The sequence below is a fragment of the Salmo trutta genome, chromosome 22 (assembly GCF_901001165.1).
Source record: "Salmo trutta chromosome 22, fSalTru1.1, whole genome shotgun sequence".
Classification (NCBI taxonomy): domain Eukaryota; kingdom Metazoa; phylum Chordata; class Actinopteri; order Salmoniformes; family Salmonidae; genus Salmo; species Salmo trutta.
In genome coordinates, this window is record NC_042978.1 from 27,834,991 (window position 1) to 27,856,869 (window position 21,879).

The 21,879-nt window shown below is 43.8% G+C and overlaps 1 protein-coding gene across 8 annotated transcripts; it reads left to right on the top strand.

Annotated features, from left to right (window-relative positions):
* Nucleotides 1-614: 614 nt before the first annotated feature.
* On the top strand, nt 615-21,629 carry slain2 (SLAIN motif family, member 2). 8 transcript variants are annotated; one of them, XM_029707542.1, is made up of 10 exons: nt 615-1,361; nt 3,918-4,060; nt 14,130-14,303; nt 14,482-14,667; nt 14,806-15,168; nt 15,397-15,546; nt 18,074-18,208; nt 18,847-18,885; nt 19,325-19,572; nt 19,695-21,629. In XM_029707542.1, the coding sequence occupies exons 1-10, from the start codon at nt 889-891 to the stop codon at nt 19,740-19,742; spliced, it is 1,959 nt and encodes a 652-aa protein (XP_029563402.1). In that variant the 5' UTR covers nt 615-888; the 3' UTR covers nt 19,743-21,629. The 8 variants fall into 8 exon arrangements, with proteins under 8 accessions (XP_029563402.1, XP_029563404.1, XP_029563403.1 ...); XM_029707544.1 differs by having other exon boundaries at nt 889-1,361; nt 19,358-19,572; XM_029707543.1 differs by having other exon boundaries at nt 889-1,361; nt 18,077-18,208.
* Nucleotides 21,630-21,879: the final 250 nt, after the last annotated feature.

The following is a 21,879-nucleotide window of genomic DNA, read 5'->3' on the forward strand; positions in this document are numbered from 1 at the left end:
CAGGATGCTCTCGATGGTGCATCTACAGAACTTTTTCAGGATCTGGGGACCCATGCCAAGTCTTTTCAGTCTCCTGAGGGGAAAAGGCGTTGTTGTGCACTCTTCACAACTTTCTTGGTATGTTTGGACCATGATAGTTTGTTTGTGATGTGGACACCAAGGAACTTGAAAGTCTCGTTCGGCTCTCCTTTTCCTGTAGTCCACGATCATCTCCTTTGTCTTGCTCACGTTGAGGGAGAGGTTGTTGTCCTGGCACCATACTGCCAGGTCTCTGACCTATAGCAAGCAATGACTATTGAAACGAGCGTCGGGGACTGGAGTTCACATGGTCCCACCGGTAAGCAGTGCTTCTAGCTGAGAACCATTGGGATAAGGCAGAATGCCTTAATGCCTTGGGTTCTGGAGAGCAAAGTAAAACTGAATTCTAGATCCTTGATAAGCAACGTGTTAGCATAAGTTAGCTGATACTTAGCAGCAGTTAGCTGAAACCACCATACTTTCATTGTACTGTATTTTAGCTCACACAATACTGTCCATTCAGTACAGTGTGTGGCATTATCGATACTGTAAACCCGAGCTTGGTTACGTGCTCGTTACCGATGTTTCACGTGATGACGTGACCTAGCCTTGCCTGTTGGTCTTTCATAGTTGGCGACGGGAACAGCGAAAATGGCCTCAACCCTGCCTGTCTGTATGAATATTTGGAGAAGATGACGACGATGAGCCCAATAACTTATTTGAACACCAAAGTGTCTTCAGTAAACACCTAAATATTGCTTACTGTGACTAACATATCGTGACCACCAGGGAAAAAGAGGAAACGAAAAACCACACAGCAGCGGCATTTTTATTTTGTGTTGCTGGTGGTGGCGCTAACCAACGTTAGCTATGGAGGATATCAACTCAAACATCAACGCGGACTTGGAGGTGCGGAAGCTACAGGACTTGGTAAAGAAACTCGAACAACAAAACGAGCAGCTCCGTAGTCGGTCTTCGTCTGGAGCAGTGTCAGGGAACCATAGACCCCATAGTGCAGGATACGACTCTCGCTTATCAGCCGCCTCAGCGGCGGGGCTGGCCGGCTTCCCTGGGGTGGGGTTCGGCGGAACGGGCTATGGAGGGCTTTTGGAAAACTCCCGTTGTTTGAGCCCCAGACTGTCATATGATGGCATCAGTTTCAGGAGAGCATATGAGGGCGAGGGGGCATCGGCTGCCACCTCTTTCACTGGCACCAATTCCTATTTTACTGACGCAGGGGAAACACTGGGTTTTATGGATGAAGTAGAAACTTCTATATTGGATGAAGTAGAAATCCTCGATCTCGAAGACATGGATTGTCTTAACGAAGATCAAGACAGCTGGTGAGTGATACAACACGATTACACCATCTGCAATTGAAGTAGTTTGAGGGTTCTCGCACAGCACGCCCTAATGCATTTGGCAACCAGTGTACCTGTACGCCCATATATGTGACACCTCAAAAGCCGAGCGCAGCTGTTCCAGACATTAGCTATCTACGATGACAACCGTCTGGGAGGGAAATAATCCTCGCTGAAATTGCTGCATAGGAATGGTCATGTTCTCAATACAATAATAGCCGGCCACAGACACTGAGATCATCACACACACTGCAGACAGATTGTCTGTCGTTCATGAGTGAGTGAGTGAGTGAGTGAGTGAGTGAGTGAGTGAGTGAGTGAGTGAGTGCGTGAGTGAGGGGTGGTGGTTGGAATGAAAACCAAATGGAAACTGTCAAACCACCCCCTGCATGTGGGATCTGTCAAACCACCCCCTGCACTTGTCACATTACATACTCTTCAATATTATATTAGTGAAACTTGGCATTCATTGTTCTGTGGTTGTTGCTCCTGTGCTTTAATTAATCACAGCCCTGTATTATTAGGCCTTAATCATAACATTTGCATTTTAGCTGTCTTGTTTATTGTCAAACTATCACCCACAAAAACTAGTAGTCATCCGTTAAGTCTACAGTATATAGTGTCTTCAGCATAAGGGAAGTTTAGTTCATATGCTGGCCAGTTGCACTATTTTGGTGACATATGTTAGACAACTGTCATGGTAGTGGGAAGAGAGCAGTGTGCACAGTGAAATTGAAAGTTGTTTACCCAGCCAAAGCCTATGGGGAAAGTGCAAGAGCCACAACCATGGTTACCTTCTTTGTTAGAAGGATTCCCAATAATGACACACACCAGCCATAATTGTATGAAAAGAGGTTGAGAGAAAGTAATTGCCTACTAGACCCTATGTGATTTTGACAATGTTATAGTATCCAAATTGTTTTGACAGCCAAGCCACAGTTTCAACCACCACACGGAATTTCAGGATCATGTATTGTTTGTTGTGCATTTGTGGGTTATAGGGTAAGGGCCTTACACAGATTCACTTTTAGAAGTGTAGCCTAATCCTTGAAACTGGAGATGTTTGATTGGATTTGTGAGGCTGCACACATCTCACTGCTGATCCCAACTTGAGGAAATCCCTCAAACGGTTTTAGAGAGTTACAGGGAGATGAGACCTCACTGTAGAGCTGATGTGAAATAAGCCCTGTTTATAAATGAGATGTAGTTTTGTTATTAGAGCCATAGTAAGCTTTAGCCTATAATGAGGACAGTCAGTGCCCAGCTCTCTCCTCCTCTCATTCTCTGAGAGATAGGCCCTTGTATGCCATGGTACGGTTTCAGGAACGTTATTTATTGGCATATAATGGGCCTCTTGATGGTAATGGGTTGTGCTTTAGGTCAAGAATCAGAGGAGTCCAGCTATAGAAAGGAAAGTCACTAATGATGGCCAGACTCTCTGGATCAGTAGAGACTGCTGAGGGGAGGACAGCTCATAATAATGTCTGGAATGGGATGGAATGGTATCAAACACATGAAAACCATGTTTTTGATACCATTCCATTTACTCCATTCCAGCCATTATTATGAGCCATTCATTCCAACCCTCAGCAGCCTCCACTGGTCTGGATAGTAATTGTGAATGGGCCCTGGTAACCCCTAAAAACATGATCAGAGCAAAAGAGCCTTTCCCAAGCCTGGCTCAGTGTGTGAGTTTGCTATGTGAATGCATTGGATACAGAAACGTCTTCGACTACAGTTCAAGAAACTATATTTTTCTATATTTGGATGAGGAAGAAGGACCTAGAAGTTTACTATGGCGCCTCTCTACCAGTTCCCTATTGCCCCGCTAACCCAATCCCCACACACACCTCTCCTCTGGCTGGTGATTAACACAAACACAGGATTACCCATAGTACTACTAACTGAGGGCTTGCCAGTCCTGGTCATAGACTGACTCCCATAATCCCTGAATTAGCATCAGACTGGATTTGCAACGGTTTGACAACCGCACAGCACCACCCTGCTGCTACAGTTAGGATGATCCATCCATGCACGTTTACAGGATAATTAGGCTTATAAGCACTATGTAAAAGCATAGCCATGTGGATCCACAGCATTATTTAGGCCTAATGATTAGAGTAGGCCCAATAGGCCTATACATCTGGTTGAACTTTGATTCTTTAAATGTTATGGTGAAAACCTCTGTGGCATACTTTTAGTTGCCAAAAGAATGTACAAAATATGTAGACTAGGCCTACATCTTTCTAATAGTAGGCCTTGGTGTTTGTGTCCAGTGGTTATCTGAGTGCTTTTCTCTGTGTGACAGCACACAGTTGCTCACTCAGATTCCTCTTCCTGGTAGAGGCACTTTCTCTGTCAAAGTATAAGGCCTAAGTATCAGCCATAGCAGCTGTGATGAGATATAGGCCTAAGCAGGTTATAACACTCACCAAACCTGTATCATCAACCATCATGTATTAGATAAGAGGATGTCTTGTATTTTGTGTGCGATGTCCATTGATGTTTGTGTTAAATGAATGTGTTGTGTTCCTTCAGGCTGTATGAGGCGAAGCTCAACAGCCCACTGCAGAAAGCCTTGAGTCCCATTGTGTGGTGTCGCCAGGCTCTGGACAATCCCAGTCCTGATATGGAGTCAGCCAAGCGCTCCCTCATCCACAGACTGGACGTCACCATGTCAGGTACTGTCACCATGCTTCTCTACTCTCTTCTCCTTCCTCGTTCCTCTCTTCTTCCCTCTCTATCTCCTCTTTTCCACACAAGCATACACACATCTAGGACAAATATGTGTTTGTTTTGTAGTAGGCATATGTGCTGTATGAAAGGGTTTTCTGCATTATCATGGCCTGTATGAGTGTGTGTCTTTCTGTTTCCCTCTGCGTATTATGAGAGATTTTATTTATTTATTGAACCTTTTATTTAACTAGGCGAGTCAGTTAATAACACATTTCTATTTACGATGACGGCCTACCCCGGCCAAACCCTAAAACAGACGACCCTGGGCCAATTGTGCGCCGCCCTATGGGATAATAATAGACAATCCCTTCAATCAGGACACCAAGGCGCCAAATCCTCCCGGCTAAAGTGAGATAGGTTACATTTTTGGAGGTATGCTCATGTAACACCCATATTTTATTGAGCAATATTTTGCTGAAGATCGCTATCCCTAATCCTGTGTGTTCTGAGTAATGATCACTGATCAGGTGGCAATAGTAGTTACGCAACACCTAAGGCTGGCACAAATATCATATTCAACTTCATATTCAAGTAGATATAGTTTACCCAATAGCAGTTTTTCATTTTTACATGATGTGGGTAAAGTTGGTAATCATTGTATGAGCAGAACAGCATGGTCGGGAGGAGAAGCTTCATTTCCAAAAGTTGTCAGCGGTCACAGGGGTCACCAAAACTGTATTGTATTCATTATGTCCTAGTTAATTTACAAAGATGCATTACAAGCTCAAAAAAATATTCAACTAAAATTTGAGTTATGACAAATAATCATTTCTCAAAATTCCATAATCGTTACAGCCCTAGAAACACTCCAGTCACATACCCCTAGGCGGACGGACAGACAGCATCCTCACGGGGTATCTGTCCTGTCATCCAGAGTCAACACCTGCCCAGTTCTCCTCGCATCCCTTCCTGTGGATTTATGTGCATAGTACACTGAAGTTAAATTCAGACTATATCAGAAGAGACTCTGGGGCTCTGGTGGGTGACAACATACTAAATGGGTATTACTATTCACTGAAGCAATGGAGGGAGTGGGAGAATGGGTGGTGGTGATATCATCATACTAGGTTAGGAGAGGATTATGTCATCCATAAAGTATGGACATGACCTAATGCTTCAGTCACTGCCGTGCCCCCCATCTCTACCTCACTCCAAGGACAAAGGGAAGTTCTACAGATCAACTGGTTGACACATTATTATTTAGTTGTGCGTTAACCAGCAGAAAACAGTAGTGCAGGCTATAGGGCTGCACCTAGGGGTTCCGAAGTGGATTCTCAATCCTAGTAACTCATGGTGATATTACTGCTGAGATTGCAAAACTATTTGTACGGTGAAGTAGCTTCCATTTAGTTATGTATGTTTCAACCTCTGTGTTGAGAAATCGTGTTTTTACGGTCAGTTTCTGTTTCAAAGAGCACCACAACCTACACTAACCATGGGTCTTGCGGCCTTTATTGTCCAATCACAGAGCAGATACAAGTCACATGATCTGTTAGCGAGCACATGATGTGCCGCAAGGCTCAACTTCTCTGCTGTTTTGGTGCCCTGGCTACCACGCTGCAAACAGCGTGAAGCAAACCCGTGCACATGCGCAGATACTGTGTGAGAGAGAAGTCTTGCACCAAACTCATCTCAATCTCTGCAGTGCTGCTCGTCACAACGTCGTTTTCTACCTTTAACAAGGGTTCACCCACCTGGTGACTGGGTTCTATCTGCCTATACCTGAGGGAAGAAGAGGTAGACAGCTGTCAGACATGACTGCACGTCAACCACATGACAAGCAGAGCGGGCCTAAGCGTGTACTATGCATCTTGTGTGGTTGTACTGTTTGTGGGCTCCTCAGCTCCTTTATGGCTGCTGGCTCCTTTCTACCACACCCCTCTCTCTTTCCCATGGCGTCGTGTGAGGATTGTGTTTGTTCTGGTGAAGGACCAAGCAGGGCATGGCGTCTGGCTCATGACTAATGTAATACACAGCTTGGTCGTGGATTTGGACCACATCATAAGATTATATTCAATGCTTTCTGGAAAATCCTTTCAGAGGTTTGAGTTTTCAATGTCCCTGTGAAATTCTGCAAAACTAGATTCTGGTTGTTGTTATAACATTATACAACTGGAAGCATGGCCCAGAAAGGGACTATACTGCCAGTACTAGACCTGTCATGCTGGGCTATATTCAGAATGTAGCCCATGTAGAACTGTGCTTTGAAAACTGTCCACAGATTCCATCCAGTTCTTCTCTACAGCAGAAAGTCAGTCCCTAACCCCAGGCTGATAGCTGGCCTATCCAGCCATGCTCGCCCTAACATGTAGTTACAGTTTCAGTACTTAAGCTATAATGAATTGGATATCCCCGCCTTCTCTAGGTCATGTTCTTTCACTTGTTAATCTCTCTCCCCTGATTGTTTTTTCCTTTCTCTCCCTGAGCCACACAATTATGTTGCCTGCTCCTCATGTGAAATGCTAAGAGCTACAGTATGTGGACACCTGCTCTTTGAACATTCCAAAATCACGGGCATTAATATGGGCTTGATTCCCCCCTTTGCTGCTGTAACAGCCTCCACTCTTCTAGGAAGACTTTCCTCTAGATGTTGGAACATTGCTGCATGGACTTGCTTCCATTCAGCCACAAGAGCATTAGTGAGGTCGGGCACTGATGTTGGGCGGTTAGGCCTCGCTCGCAGTTGCCGTTCCAATTCATCCCAAAGGCATTCGATGGGGAGGAGGTGGGGGCTCTGTGCAGGCCAGTCAAGTTCTTCCACACCAATCTCGATAAACCATTTCTGTATGGACCTTGCTTTGTGCAAGGGGGCATTGTCATGCTGAAACAGGAAAAGGCCTTCCCCAAACTGTTGCCACAAAGTGTTGGAAGCACAGAATTATCTATAATGTCATTATATGCTGTAGTGTTAAGATTTCCCTTCACTGGAACTAAGGGACCTAGCCTTAACCATGAAAAACAGCCCCTCCTCCACCAAACTTGACAGTTGGCACTGCATTCGGGCAGGTAGCGTTCTCCTGGCATCCGCCAAACCCAGATTAGTCCTTTGGACAGCCAGATGGTGAAGCATGCATCACTCCAGAGAACGTGTTTCCACTGCTCGAGAGTCCAAAGGCGGAGAGCTTTACATCACTCCAACCGACGCTTGGCATTGCGCATGGTGATCTTAGTCTTGTGTGCGGCTGCTCGGCCATGGAAACCCATTTCATGAAGCTCCCAACTAACAGTTATTGTGCTGCCGTTGCTTCCAGAGGCAGTTTGGAACTCGGTAGTGAGTGTTGCAACTGAGGACAGACGATTTGCGCTACGCACTTCAGCTCTCGGCAGTCCTGTTCTGTGACCATGTGTGTCCTACCACTTCGCGGCTGAGCCGTTTTTGCTCCTATATGTTTCCACTTCACAATAACAGTTGACCGGGGGAGATGTTGCAGGGCAGAAATTTGAGGAACTGAATTGTTGGAAAGGTGGCATCACTATGATGCCACATTGAAAGTCACTGAGCTCTTCAGTGCGGGTCATTCTACTGATAATGTTTCTCTATGGAGATTGCATGGCTGTGTGCTCGATTTTATACACCTGTCAGCAACAGGTGTGGCTGAAATAGCCAAATCCACTCATTTGAATGGTTGTGCACCTACTTTTAGCCATGTAGTGTAGCTGTCCCAGTCCGTCTCAAGAACCTTTTCTTTTTCACTTTAAGGAGGCTTCAATGCAAAGTAATGTTTACATTTTCTTTGTCTAGCTTAGCTGTTTAATTAGACCGAACAATCCTTTTTTTTCTGTTGGTTACAGGCTTTATGTTGTCTAAGCTAATTCCAGTGGAAACTGGAGGTTCTGCAGTCAAACCATCAGCTGGGAAAGAGCTTTTATTACTGCTTGTCTCTTGGCTAAAAATGAATGGAAATAGTGGTTATTAGGGCTGGGAATTGCCAGGGACCTCACGATACTTCGCTATCAATTGCTATTCAATGTTCCAAACATGTTACTCACCATGTGTCTATTGCAGAGGGACAAGAGAGAGCCATGAGAAAATGTGTTTTGATCAGTCAGGGAAATTAAAGTGCTGAAAACAAATTGTTTTTCATCTTTTTAAATAGGGAGCCAATCTATGAAGGAAAAATTGAGTTGTGGTGCAAGTACAGCCAACTAGCGCAAAAATAATATTGTGATATTGTCAAAACTATACGATATATCATCAAAAATAATATCCCGATATGTAACTAGCGATTTCCCCCCCCCCCTCTATCATCACTAGTGGTTATACTCCTGAATAGGGTTGCACATTTTGGGGAATATTCACAGATGGAAACTTTCCATGGGAATTAATATTAATACCATTTAAATGTAGATGTTTTTTGCATTGGATATATTTACCATATCATATGGAGACAGAAACATAAACCTTTTTACCTTATCATAAGTAGACATAATTGCAAATTATTAAATCCTTCCAATAGAAATGTAAAATTAACTTTAATTAAATGAGTTGACTCTTCACATGGGATGATTTCACTGAACAACAAAAGAAAGGGAATATTGAATGATCCATCACATCTCCCAAAAACGTTTTCAACATACTTCTGTAAAATAATAGTCTAGAAACTAAAGCTTTGGTTGTCTTCCTGTCAGGCTTCCATGTCTTCTACCTGGACTTCCTCAATGTCCACCTCTTGAACATCAGACTCTGAGGCCTCATCTTCACTGTTACTTTCCAACCTTGTTGAGGATGGCTCGTTGTCAGGCTCAAAAAGCCCCAAATTTGCCCGGATGGCCACACATTTGTCAACCCTTGTATTGGTCAGCCTGTTGTGTGCTTTGGTGTGTGTGTTCCCAAACAAGGACCAGTTGCGCTCTGAGGCGGCTGATGTTGGTGGGATTTAGAGTATGATGGAGGCAACAGGGGAAAGAGCCTCAGATCCACAAAGTCCCTTCCACCAGGTGGCTGATGAGATATGTTGGCACGACTGCCATATTGCATCTCCATGCCAAAGACCTTGCATGGAAGTGTACTTCGCCAGACTGCCAAGAACCTTGCTCTTATCCAGGCCAAGGTGGCGAGACACGGTGGTGATGACACCATAGGCCTTGTTGATCTCTGCACCAGACAGGATGCTCTTGCCAGTGTACTTGGGGTCCAACATGTACGCTGCAGCGTGTATGGGCTTCAGGCAGAAGTCTTCACGCTTTTGATGTATTTCAGAACTGCAGTTTCCTCTGCTTGGCGCAACAGTGAAATGGGCAGGGCAGTACGGATTTCTTCTCTTACATCTGCAAGCAGAGTCTGAACATCAGACAGGATGGCATTGTCTCCCTCAATCCGTGCAGTGGGTACTGCTAAAGGTTTCAGGCTGCTTACCACTCTCTCCCAAAATACATCATCCAGGAGGATCCTGTTGATGGTGCGGTCCATATAGGCAGACTGTGATATGGCAATTTTTTGGAGACACTCCTTCCCCTCCCCAATGGGTGTTGCTGGGTAGCTTCAATGTGGTGCTCTTATTCTTCTCACTTTGCTTGGTGAGGTAGATTGCTGCTATAACTTTATGACCCTTCACATACCTTACCATTTCCTTGGGTCTCTTGTAGAGTGTATCCATTGTTTTCAGTGCCATGATGTCCTTGAGGAGCAGATTCAATGCATGAGCAGCACAGCCAATGGGTGTGATGTGAGGTAGGATTCCTCCACTTTAGACCAAGCAGCCTTCATGTTCGCAGCATTGTTTGTCACCAGTGCAAATACCTTCTGTGGTCCAAGCTCATTGATGACTGCCTTCAGCTCATCTGCAATGTGGAGACCTGTGTGTCTGTTGTCCCTTGTGTCTGTGCTCTTGTAGAATACTGGTTGAGGGGTGGAGATGTAGTTAATTATTCCTTGCCCACAAACATTCAACCAGCCATCAGAGATAATTGCAATACAGTCTGCTTTCTCTATGATTTGCTTGACCTTCACTTGAACTCTGTTGAACTCTGCATCCAGCAAATGAGTAGATAAAGCATGTCTGGTTGGAGGGGTGTATGCTGGGCGAAGAACATTCAGAAATCTCTTCCAATACACATTGCCAGTGAGCATCAGAGGTGAACCAGCTGCATACACAGCTCGAGCAAGACATTCATCAGCATTTCTCTGACTACGTTCCTCCATTGAGTCAAAAAAACTTCTGATTCCAGGAGGACCATGAGCTGTTGCTATCGATAAGGTGTCTGATTCATCATTTTCACCTTGAATAGAAGTAGAGGGACTTTTGTCAGAGGTTGCTTGTTGTGAGCGCTGAGAGAACTTTATGCACTTGGCCAGATGATTCTGCATCTTTGTTGCATTCTTCACATACAGTACCGTTCAAAAGTTTGGGGTCACTTAGTAATGTCCTTGTTTTTGAAAGAGTGAAGAGGCGACTCCGAGATTCTGGCCTTCTAGGCAGAGTTGCAAAGAAAAAGCCATATCTCAGACTGGCCAATAAAAGATTAAGATGGGCAAAAGAACAGACACTGGACAGAGTAACTCTACCTAGAAGGCCAGCATCCCGGAGTCGCCTCTTCACTGTTGACATTGAGACTGGTGTTTTGCGGGTACTATTTAATGAAGCTGCCATTTGAGGACTTGTGAGGCGTCTGTTCCTCAAACTAGACACTAATGTACTTGTCCTCTTGCTCAGTTGTGCACCGGGGCCTCCCACTCCTCTTTCTAACCTGGTTAGAGCCAGTTTGCGCTGTTCTGTGAAGGGAGTAGTACACAGCGTTGTACGAGATCTTCAATTTCTTGGCAAGTTCTCGCATGGAATAGACTGACGAGTTTCAGAAGAAAGTTCTTTGTTTCATTTTGAGCCTGTAATCGAACCCACAAATGCTGACGCTCCAGATACTCAACTAGTCTAAAGACGGACAGTTTTATTGCTTCTTTAATCAGGACAACAGTTTTCAGCTGTGCTAACATAATTGCAAAAGGGTTTTCTAATGATCAATTAGCCTTTTTAAAATGATGAACTTGGATTAGCTAACACAACGTGCCATTGGAACACAGGAGTGATGGTTGCCGATAATGGGCCTCTGTACGCCTATGCAGAGCTGTGGACTCGAGAGTCACATGACTTGGACTCGAATCAGACTCGAGTCACAAATATGATGACTTGCAACTCGACTTTGACTTTGACACCGATGATGTAGATATTCCATAAAAAAATCTGATGTTTCCAGCTACAATAGTCATTTACAACATTAACAATGTCTACACTGTATTTCTGATCGATTTGATGTTAATGGACAAAAAAAAATATTTTCTTTCAAAAACAAGGACATTTCTAAGTGACCCCAAGCTTTTGAACGGTAGTGTATGATTTGACACAGTATTTGCAAATCTACACAGCTTTTCCTTCTACATTAGCTGCAGTGAAATGTCTCCACACATCAGATAGTGCCCGTGGCATTTTCCTGTAAAGATTAGGAAGTAAGTGTAAAAAAATATATATATATACACACTATTTTTTTGAGCAGTGTAGTTAGATTGAACAACTCCTTTTGTAAGATAAATGTTTTAAAATGAAACGTGTATGGAAACAGGTGAATTAACACTCCTCAGTTAGCAGGGTCAAGCAAGTTAAAACCCACATGGTAGCAAAAACTAACTAGCAGAAATTGTTAACAAGTTAGAAATGACTTAAAACACACTTCGCTGTAGGCTACTATTTACTAGTTAACAAATGTCATATAAAATGTATTCACCCCACCCAGTATTGTAATCAACTTACCAGAAAGCATGTAGTCCTTGGCTCAGACAGTGTAGTAGTGTGGGCTCAATAGCATCTCATTAGTGTGCAAGATCTTGAGAATCAGCTGTACATGTGATGGAAGAATGCACTGTGCATGCAGAGGGTTGCAATTCCATTGAATTGGGGATAGTTTAACCAAAATATGCCACAAGACTTAGAATTGCCTTACGTGTATCCCCCCCCCAAAAATAAAAAAAATAAAAATAAATTCATTTAAGCAAAATTCCCGGCCTTAACTTCCCATGGAAAGTTTCTGACCCTTTGCAACCCTACTCCTTAGTAGCTTTCCTGCATTTCCTCAACTTCGTAGTGTTATGGGATGGTTTTAGCATGGAGGGAGCAAGTGTTAAATGTTGAGTAAGCACCTCTGTATGATAGGTATATAAATGTTAACCATTATTTAGGTTTCTGGGATATTTTATTTTTACATTTTTTATTTTTTAGCCTGGTATTTTAGTATTTTAGGACAACGCTATTTTAATTTGTCCCAGTGCTGCAGATCCCTGCTGAGAGGGAGCCAGCAGTCTGACTGTCTGTTACTCCTACTGATTTACTGTTCCATCTAATCACCTCCTAGCCCTTAACTCAGTCACCCCTGCCTAGCCTGGCACCATTGGATACATGGGGAACAGCTCTGAATGCATCCTCTGAAACTCTGTCCTTTCCTTGTGGTTTGTAGCTGCAGTAATCTCCCCATTGGGACCACCAGAGGTTGACCTCAACAATGCGTTGCCAGGGGTTGTGTTCTGGGTCACAGATGACACAGACCCATGGAGGTGCAACTCAGAGGCTGGTAGCTCACTGTGTTAGATCCTATTCAGCTCTCTCGGAGTGTGAGGACCTATATCCTGTAGACCTATAGGTATACTGTTGATCATCCCATAACACAACATATTCAGCTATAACTAGCTCTATCAGCACTAGGAGTTTGGACATAATCTGTACTACAGACACGTTTGTCTCTGTTGAGGTCACTGTTTTAGATATGTTAGACACTTATGACCTTATCTGCGAATCCACAGAGGACAAAGTGATCAAGAAGTGTGTAAGTCTGCAGAAGAGTACTTGTGTCCCTGGTTAAGGCCTAAGTGTGGTTCTGTGGTTGTGGCATGTTGTGATCCTAGTATTCCTCAGTGGCTGATCTCTAAGGAAGTGAGTGAGTTGAGTGGACATGTTATTTTGAGAGAGAGGGTAAGAGAGCGAGGGAGAGAATGTGTTGCTTGTTCTATGTTGCGCTGCATGTGCTCACTGCTCATTGTTTGTCTGTATTGTAAGTGTTTTTAATAACCTGCCCAGGGACTGTGATTGAAAATTAGCCGGCTGGCTAAAACTGGCACTTTTACTGAAACGTTGATTAATGTGCACTGTCCCTGTAAAAATAAACTCAAACAGAAAGGAGAGTGAGTTGATCATTAAAGGCTACTTTCCAGTCACCACCCAGCTGTGTAAACACATCTAGACAGGGGAAGAAGGGAGAGAGAGTGATGAGCAAACGAGTGGCCCTGGAGATGGGAGTGTATGCAGCACTGCGGGCTGAGCCGAGTAGGGCTGCAGTACAACAGTCAACAACAGTCAACAGTAATGGCTATTGGCTAATGCATTGCATCTCTGTCAGAGCAGCCAGCCAGCCAGGCCTGGTCTAATGACTCAGCTAAGGGAGGGTCCATGGTGAGTCTGCCTCCCTGGGACTGACTGACTGACTGGTTGAATAGAGTCTCTGTGGAGAGCTGGATAGATATCACAGTGCTGCTCTCACTGTGTACTACTGAGTTGAATAGGCCGTATTGTTAACTCTTTCTCCAGTCCGTCATAAAGACGCCCACGCCTGCCATGTGTTTTAAGTGACTCTAGAATGTGCACCACTGTCAACACACTACAGAGGAGAGGACTCGGAGAGAACATGTGTGTGACTGTGTACTGTGCACATTAGTGTTTGTGTCAGTGGTTGGTATAATGCAGCTTGTGAGGGGGCAACCGGTAATGACTTCCCATGTAAGATATTATCTCAGTGAATGATTGGTTATTACGATGTAGCTTGATGGCTGTACAACAGTCCCTTATGTGATGAAGATATAGGCTTTATCACAGTATGTTTATGGCAATTCTTATTTATGTATTATTTCCATTGTATTTGTGAGACATTCTAATGCACTGTTTGGTGCTAGTAACATAAGCATTTTGCTGCACCAGCCATAACACCTGAAAATTGGTGTACTTGACCAATAAGCTTTTATTTGAATTCTCTCCACAGCAAACAAGCGTAGGAGCCTGTATGGAAGTTCCTACAGTCCGCAGGTGAACTACGGAAGCCCATACTGCACAAACACAGCTAACAGCCCCTACAGCAGTGGCTTCAACTCCCCCTCCTCCACCCCCAGCAGGGTGCCCATCGTCAGACAGCAGCTGATGCCACCCGTCAACCAGGGTACTGTACACTGGCATATAAAGCCTGTCTTTAACTCTCCTTCTGTGGCCCTCTCTCTTCTTCTTTATGTTAAAACAGAAACTTTAGTTGACAGCTTGGTTTAGACCTACAGGTGTGTGTGTGTGTGTGTGTGTGTGTGTTGGACCAGTATGAACACCTAATGTGTGTGTCCCAGCAGCTCACCAGCAGCAGCGTGGTGGCTCAGTAGAGAGAGAAAGGAACCCCCCGGCGGTCAGCCCTCAGTCTTCAATAGACAGTGAGCTGAGCACCTCAGAGATGGACGAGGACTCTGTAGGATCCTCCACCACATACAAGCTCAACGATGTCACTGATGTCCAAATCCTGGCTCGCATGCAGGAGGAGAGTACGTACCATCTTCTAACTCTGTTTGTTTGTCCGGGAAAAACATTTCCCCACCTGTCAGAGATGCTGTGTGTTTATACTGTCTTTCTCAGTACACACTACAAGCGATGTATGTCTAACCGTCTGTGTGTGTTTCCAGGTCTTCGGCAGGACTATGCTGCCACAGCGTCCAGACGAAGCTCTGGTTCGTCCTGCCACTCTCTGAGACGCAGCACCTTCAGTGACCAGGAGCTGGACGCCCACAGTCTAGAGGACGATGAGGAGGCCGTACACCCCGCCTTCCACATCCCCTCAAACCGCTTTTCCCCCTCCCCCAGACACTCCCCTCACGCCTCCCCTAGAAACTCCCCCCGCTCCCGCTCCCCTGCACGCTCCCTGGAGTACAGCCACCCCCACAGCCGAGGCTCCCCGCAGCCAATCATCAGCCGGCTGCAAGCACCACGTCACTCCCTGCAAAGCCACACCCCCCAAGACCTGCAGACCAACGTGGTGAAGAACGAAGGTAAGGAGACGCTGGCTCACTACACCTCAGGACTCCTTCCTGAGGATTGAGAGACTAGAGGGGAAATGGTTTTGTTCATAGTTATCTGAAGGACAAATTACATGATTCAATGATATATTCTGATTCAAATTAGGACCACTGCTGGTCAAAGGTCATGTGTAACTCTGGGCCATTGCGTAGTTGTTCAGTCCTGTTTTCAGTTGTTTTCCTTTGTTGTGTTATTTGTAGAGAAGCTGAGGCGGAGTCTTCCTAACTTGACCCGCTCCAACGTGGCCCAGCAGGGCCCAGAGCCCGTGAGGAACAGCAGGAGCTTTGAGTCCAACCTGCAAGTGCCAAACGGAGGCTCACCCAGACACCAGGCAGTCAGTCAGTCTGCCAGTGAGTACTACACACACATACACAATGTTTATCATTTCGCCTGTTCACTCAGTAATAGCAATCTGAGACAGTCTGTCATTTTCATATTATTCTCTCTTGTATATTGACATAACTTTTGTTTCTCAAGCATATTCAACATCAGTAATGTTGTGAAAGGAATAATGTGTAGTGTTGTAGTTTAGTGATGTTGTAGCTAGTCAGTGTGTGAGTGGGTATACCATACATCCCTCTCAGGCTCCCCCTTATTAAACCTCTTGCTTTGTACTGTCTTGGCTTTGATGGTTTGGGATTCTCTCTCCTTTTGATTCATTTCACTATTTGAATAATTTTTCCTTCCATGCACTCTTCTTTTTAGCCAAATCAATTAGAATCCACATTTAAAAGTAGATTATTGTGAGGATTTAGAATGCAGAGAGAACTGAATAAAACACTGAATGTTATTTTGATATCACCACCAACTGAATTCTCATAGTTAAAACCTCTTACTGTCTAATCACACCTACTCATTCAAGGGTTTTTCTTTATTTTTAATGTTTTCTACATTGTAGAATAATAGTGAAGATATCAAAACTATGAAATAACATATGGAATCATGTATTAACCAAAAGTGTTAAACAAATCAAAATATATTTTATATTTGAGATTTTTCAAAGTAGTCACCCTTTGCCTTGATGACAGCTTTGCACACTCTTGGCATTCTCTCAACCAGCTTCACCTGGAATGCTTTTCCAACAGTTTTGAAGGAGTTTCCACATATGCTGAACACTTGTTGGCTGTTTTTCCTTCACTCTGCATTCCAACTCATCCCAAACCATCCCAAGTGGGTTGAGGTCGGGTGATTGTGGAGGCCAGATCATCTGATGCAGGACTCATCACTCTCCTTCTTGGTCAAATAGCCCTCACACAGCCTGGAGGTGTGTTGGGTTACTGTCCTGTTGAAAAACAAATTATAGTTCCACTAAGCGCTAACTAGATGGTTGGCGTATCGCTGCAGAATGCTGTGGTAGCCATGCTGGTTAAGTATGCCTTGAATTCTAAATAAATCAGACAGTGTCACCAGCAAAGCACCATCACACCTCCTCCTCCTCCATGCATCACGATGGGAACCACACATGCGGAGATCATCCGTTTACCTACTCTGTCTCACAAAGACACGGCGGTTGGAATCAAAAATCTCAAATTCGGACTCATCAAACCAAAGGACAGATTTCCACCGGTCTAATGTCCATTGCTCGTGTTTCTTGGTCCAAGCACATTTCTTATTATTATTGGTGTCCTTTAGTAGTGGTTTCTTTGCAGGAATTCGACCATGAAGGCCTGATTCACACAGTCTACTCTGAACAGTTGATGTTGAGATGTGTCTGTGTAATTTCTGAGGCTGGTAACTCTAATGAACTTATCCTCTGCAGCAGAGGTAACTCTGGGTCTTCCTTTTCTGTGGCGGTCCTCATGAGAGCCAGTTTCATCATAGAGCTTGATGTTTTTTTTGCGACCTGAAATTTTTCGGATTGACTGACCTTTATGTCTTAAAGTAATGATGGACTGTCGTTTCTCTTTGCTTATATGAGCTGTTCTTGCCATAATATGGACTAGGTCTTTTACCAAATAGGGCGATCTTCTGTATACCACCCCTACCTTGTCACAACACAACTGATTGGCTCAAATGCATTAAGAAGGAAGGAAATTCCACCAATTAACTTTTAATTAACTTTTAATTAACACACCTGTTAATTGAAATATATTCCATGATGCTGGTTGAGAGAATGCCAAGAGTGTACAAAGCTGTCATCAAGGCAAAGGGTGGCTACTTTGAAGAATCTCAAATATAAAATATATTTTGATTTGTTTAACAATTGTTTTGGTTACTACATGATTCCATTTGTGTCATTTCATAGTTTGTCTTCACTATTATTCTACAATGTAGAAAATAGTAAAAAATAAATAAACTCTTGAATGAGTGGGTGTGTCCAAACCTTTGACTTGAACTATATGTGCAATATACATATGTTCTGTACTATCCTGTACTATATCACTGTTGTATTGTTTCGCTCTTGACACTGGCTGATAATAGGGGTCATCTCCTTTACCTTTCAGGGCTTCTTCTGGTTGTGGTGTGCATTGACATCACCATCCCTGCCTCTCTATCTGACTGCAGAGCATGTGCTGCCTTTCACCCACCCCTCTCTTTCTGCTGAGGCACTGCCTGTGGTTTGGCCTAGTGTTGGCCCAGCTTTACTCTGGCAGTACTTTACCCCTGGCAGTCTCTCTGGACTGTGAATGTCTGACTGCAGCACCCCCTAGTGTTTCAGGCTGCTATTATACCTTTGCCTGAGAATGACACTCACTAAGCCAGGCTTGGCTGATTTTTACAGTGGCTGAACTGCCTCACTGACACACCCCTCCTTCCTCTTTGGCTGCCTGGCTCAACTCTATAATCTCCTTTCCCTGGTCCAGTAACCGTAACAGTACAGCAGGTCAGAGTAAGGGCTGACTCTCTCTCCCCAACTGTCATCTCCATTTCTCCCAGTAGCCCAGCACTCCTCCACTCCACTCCACTCCCGGTACTCGACTCCCCCTCGCTCCTCCCAAACAGGAATTCCCCCTCGATCCTTACAGTCCCCGAAACCCAAACAGCACCTCCAAAGCCCTTCTTCTCTGCGAGGTAAAAGCCTGCCAATGCCTGGGATCATTCACCTTACGAGTTAAGGTTCCTATATACTCACACATCCTCAGTAATACACACGACCACATTCTTTACCAAACGTAAAGCATTTTGTGTTTTACTGTGACTGGTTGGCTGTGTGCCTGCCTGTGTGACGTACCTGCATGCACTCGACCAAATATAAAGTGGCAGAAAATTTTCCAGCCAAGTAATTGTTTTCTGGGATGGTCAGGTAGGCAGCTTCTGGTCGGGAGTGTGGTCTTGAAAGTTTGAGTGTCTCCATGGTGTTGCTGGGTCTTGTCTGGAACAGATAACTCTTATCTCCCCTACTGGTGATGGGGAGAACCTGCTGGAATGCCTTTGGGCTCACAGACCTCAAGGCTGTTTCAGATCATATCAGTTTCTGATGGCACTGCTGATGTGGTTGACCACACTGCAGTCACTCCTCCTGAACTCTTCTTGGTAATGGTTGTGGATTGGTTTGTATTAGTAGTTAGTATGTGATGTACTGTTATGGGAAAGTATAGGCTCCAAAAGACTTCTTAGTCCAGAGATCTTTTTCCATCCATGTCATCTATTGCACTTTCTCCTGCTGTTCTGAATGAAGTCAAATCTCTCCTGTCTTCATCTTTGTTTAGTCCATCTTTCCTGTTGCTTTGGAGAAGAAGGTGATTTCAGTGAGTATTCACTGATCATGCTCGCAACTTTTATATATTGTGTTTGTGGTTTCATGATGTCTTAATGTTGTGGCATTATCTGTGCCCTCCCTATCACTGGAGGGCATGTGCTCATCCATCCTACACAGTGGGACTATGTAGTCTGTGTAAATACTTAATACAAGGCCTCTTATCTTCATTCATTGTTTCCTTTTCCTTGGTTTCATGGGTCTTGTAATTTAATGCAAAATTCTATTATCAAATTATTTAAAGAATTCTTCTGAATGCATATTAGGTAATAGTCTACATATGTTATTTTTCATACATATTGTTTTTGTATCATATGTGCCTCAGATCATTGTTGTTAATTGCTCAGTGGTGAAACACTGAGTGATGTAGATCTCTGTTGTGTGTGTGTATAGTGAAGTGTCATCCTCTATTCCATCTGTTCATAATATAGTGTACTGTACTGACCCGTCTCCTGCTCATCCAGTCCCTTCTCCCAGTAAGCTGCGAACCCCGGCCACTCCGTCTCCCCTGGCCCTGAGGCAACCTGTGAAGGCCACGTCTACCCCTGGCTCTGGAGCCTCCACCCCCACACGCTCCCTGGGCCCAGCACGCAGCGGCCTGCCCCGGCCCAGTGCAGGAGGGGGGGGGGGGAGGCGGCATCCCTGTGCCTCGCAGCAAACTGGCCCAGCCAGTACGCAGGTAGGTACACACAGCTTCAAGGCAAGTGTAGTTGTCAGTTGATTGCAGGTGTATCAGACCTTTTTAGTCTTGCCTAATGCCTCACTGAACTAATCTGTTTCTCTGGTTCTTCTCTTCCTCAGGTCTCTACCTGCCCCTCGGACCTACAATGGCGGAAGGGAAGGAGATAACTGGAGGGAGGGTTGCTACTGAGGCTGGCCTGGTCAGCATGGGGCACTGTGTGGCCCTCTGATCAGCACAAAGAGGCAGACCAACATTACAATGCGGCACTTTATCAACCAAGATTACTTTTACCATGAATAAACTATAACAAAGACAAAGTCAAATTCGTCTTTCGTCTTACTATCATGAGGAACATGATCTGAACAGCTGAAGCAGCATGATGTGTGTCTGTGTGGAGAGGATCGGAAGGGGCCAGGCAGGGCTGGGAGGCGGAAGCCTAGAGAGAATGCCAAAGAAACCAGCTGAGCTCCAACATCCCAGTGCCACCAGAGGGCACTCATCTGCCTCAGTGTGTCTGTTCAGCAATCAGTCAATAAGTCTTCACAAAATGCTTCTCTCCCTCTATTTTTTCACCTCCCTCAGGTTGAAGTGTTTGTACACATTTCTCTTTTTGCAGTCTGTTCTCAACAGATGCCTTTGTCAGAGATCTCGATGATGATGATGCTGTGCAGGTAAAATGTTCCCTTAATGTTAAAGAATTGTGAACATTTTACAAAGTCTTGTCAAAAATCAGTTTTTTCCTCTTGTGAATGAACTAGAATGTATTGAAATGTTTGACATTATTTATTCAAATCATTATTTAAAGAGTTCATTTTCCAAATATCCATATTCAGTATTTGTTTTCTATTGATTTGAATATTTTTTTTATTATTATTATAAAAAAAATAAAAAAAACTCTACTGCAAAGCTAATTCTCCAAAGTATTTTTAGATGGTTTCAAAACAGGACATTTGAGTGTTGATGTTTTTATGTTGAGAACACAGGTGGCTGGTAGAAACGGGCCAAAGCCCCATCCCAGACCTAACCATAACTATGGTTTAACCTGTATCGAGTTTCACATCTGTTTCAGGGCTGGCTAGTGATGTTGAGCTGCGCCAGTCAATAGCAGTAGTCACAATCTCAATCCAGATCTACTTCTGGTTTGGTTAGTTAATTCTATTGCTTTCCACCATTAGATGAATATGTCGTTGCAAGTAAAATATATCAAATCCAACCCTTGTAGCCATGAGACCTGAGCATGCAGCAAAGGCTTGATGTAGTTAATTTAAAACCTGCAACAATATTGTCAGTGTATGTTATGTCAAGATGGAATAAATGATCCTAATATCGTAAATAAAATTATAATGGAAAAGTTCAATAGGTTAGTGGCCATTGCCATTGTGCTTTAAAATAAATCAGGAGTGCTGAGATTCATAGGGATGGTATTAGTGTGCCAGAAATTAATGAACTAGTGCCTATTACTTTCAAGTTTAACTTTATTTTGAATGTGCTTTTTATCTGTTCATTTATCCTCATGTGCCAGTGTCATGGTTTGCCAATATAATTTGTCTTTGCATTTCTGCTTGATTTTGTTTGGGCTAATATACTTTTGTTAATTTTGTAATTGTATCAACAATACATTTATACTTGCTTTTGGAAAAAGTATATGCGCCTTGATATTTAACTAATTACTCTCATTCTTTAAATGAAACTATTTAAGAGCGAGGTGCCTCTGTATGTCAAGGTTTGGATTTAGTGGGACGCTTGGGCTATATTTGCGAAGACATGCCACACCATTTTGTGTGATTCGTTTTTTCATAATGATTTTTTTTTTTTTTACCCACCGACATTCAGTTTCCCTGTGTAAACTCACATTTCAAGTAAAAAAAGTTGAGAAACTGTTCTTGTCTATTGTGTCATGATGAATAGGGCCATTTTATTATGGTTGGGGCCAATTTCATCCAAACTCTTGTCAATTTCAGGGCATTCATTGAAATGCAATTCATAAAAAGTCTTCCATAGTGTTTCAGTTAATTTCCTGCATTGATGTACCATATAAATATATGCGTAAAAGATGCTGCTTTCTCATTGATGTGATTTATCAGCTGTTGTGGCAACAAATAATCCATTGTCCCCCCCCTCATAAGGCATCTCGTTGCTCTACCAATCCATTAGGCTTGGGGAGAAAGTGCTCCTGTCTGGGTTTTAGGGATTGATTTGGCCAGGAAAGATGGTCCTCTCCAACCTGGAAAGCTGTCATTTAGGGTCCGATTCAGACGTAGGAAATGTACGCCTTTCTTAAGCACGTCTCAGTAGTTGTTATTC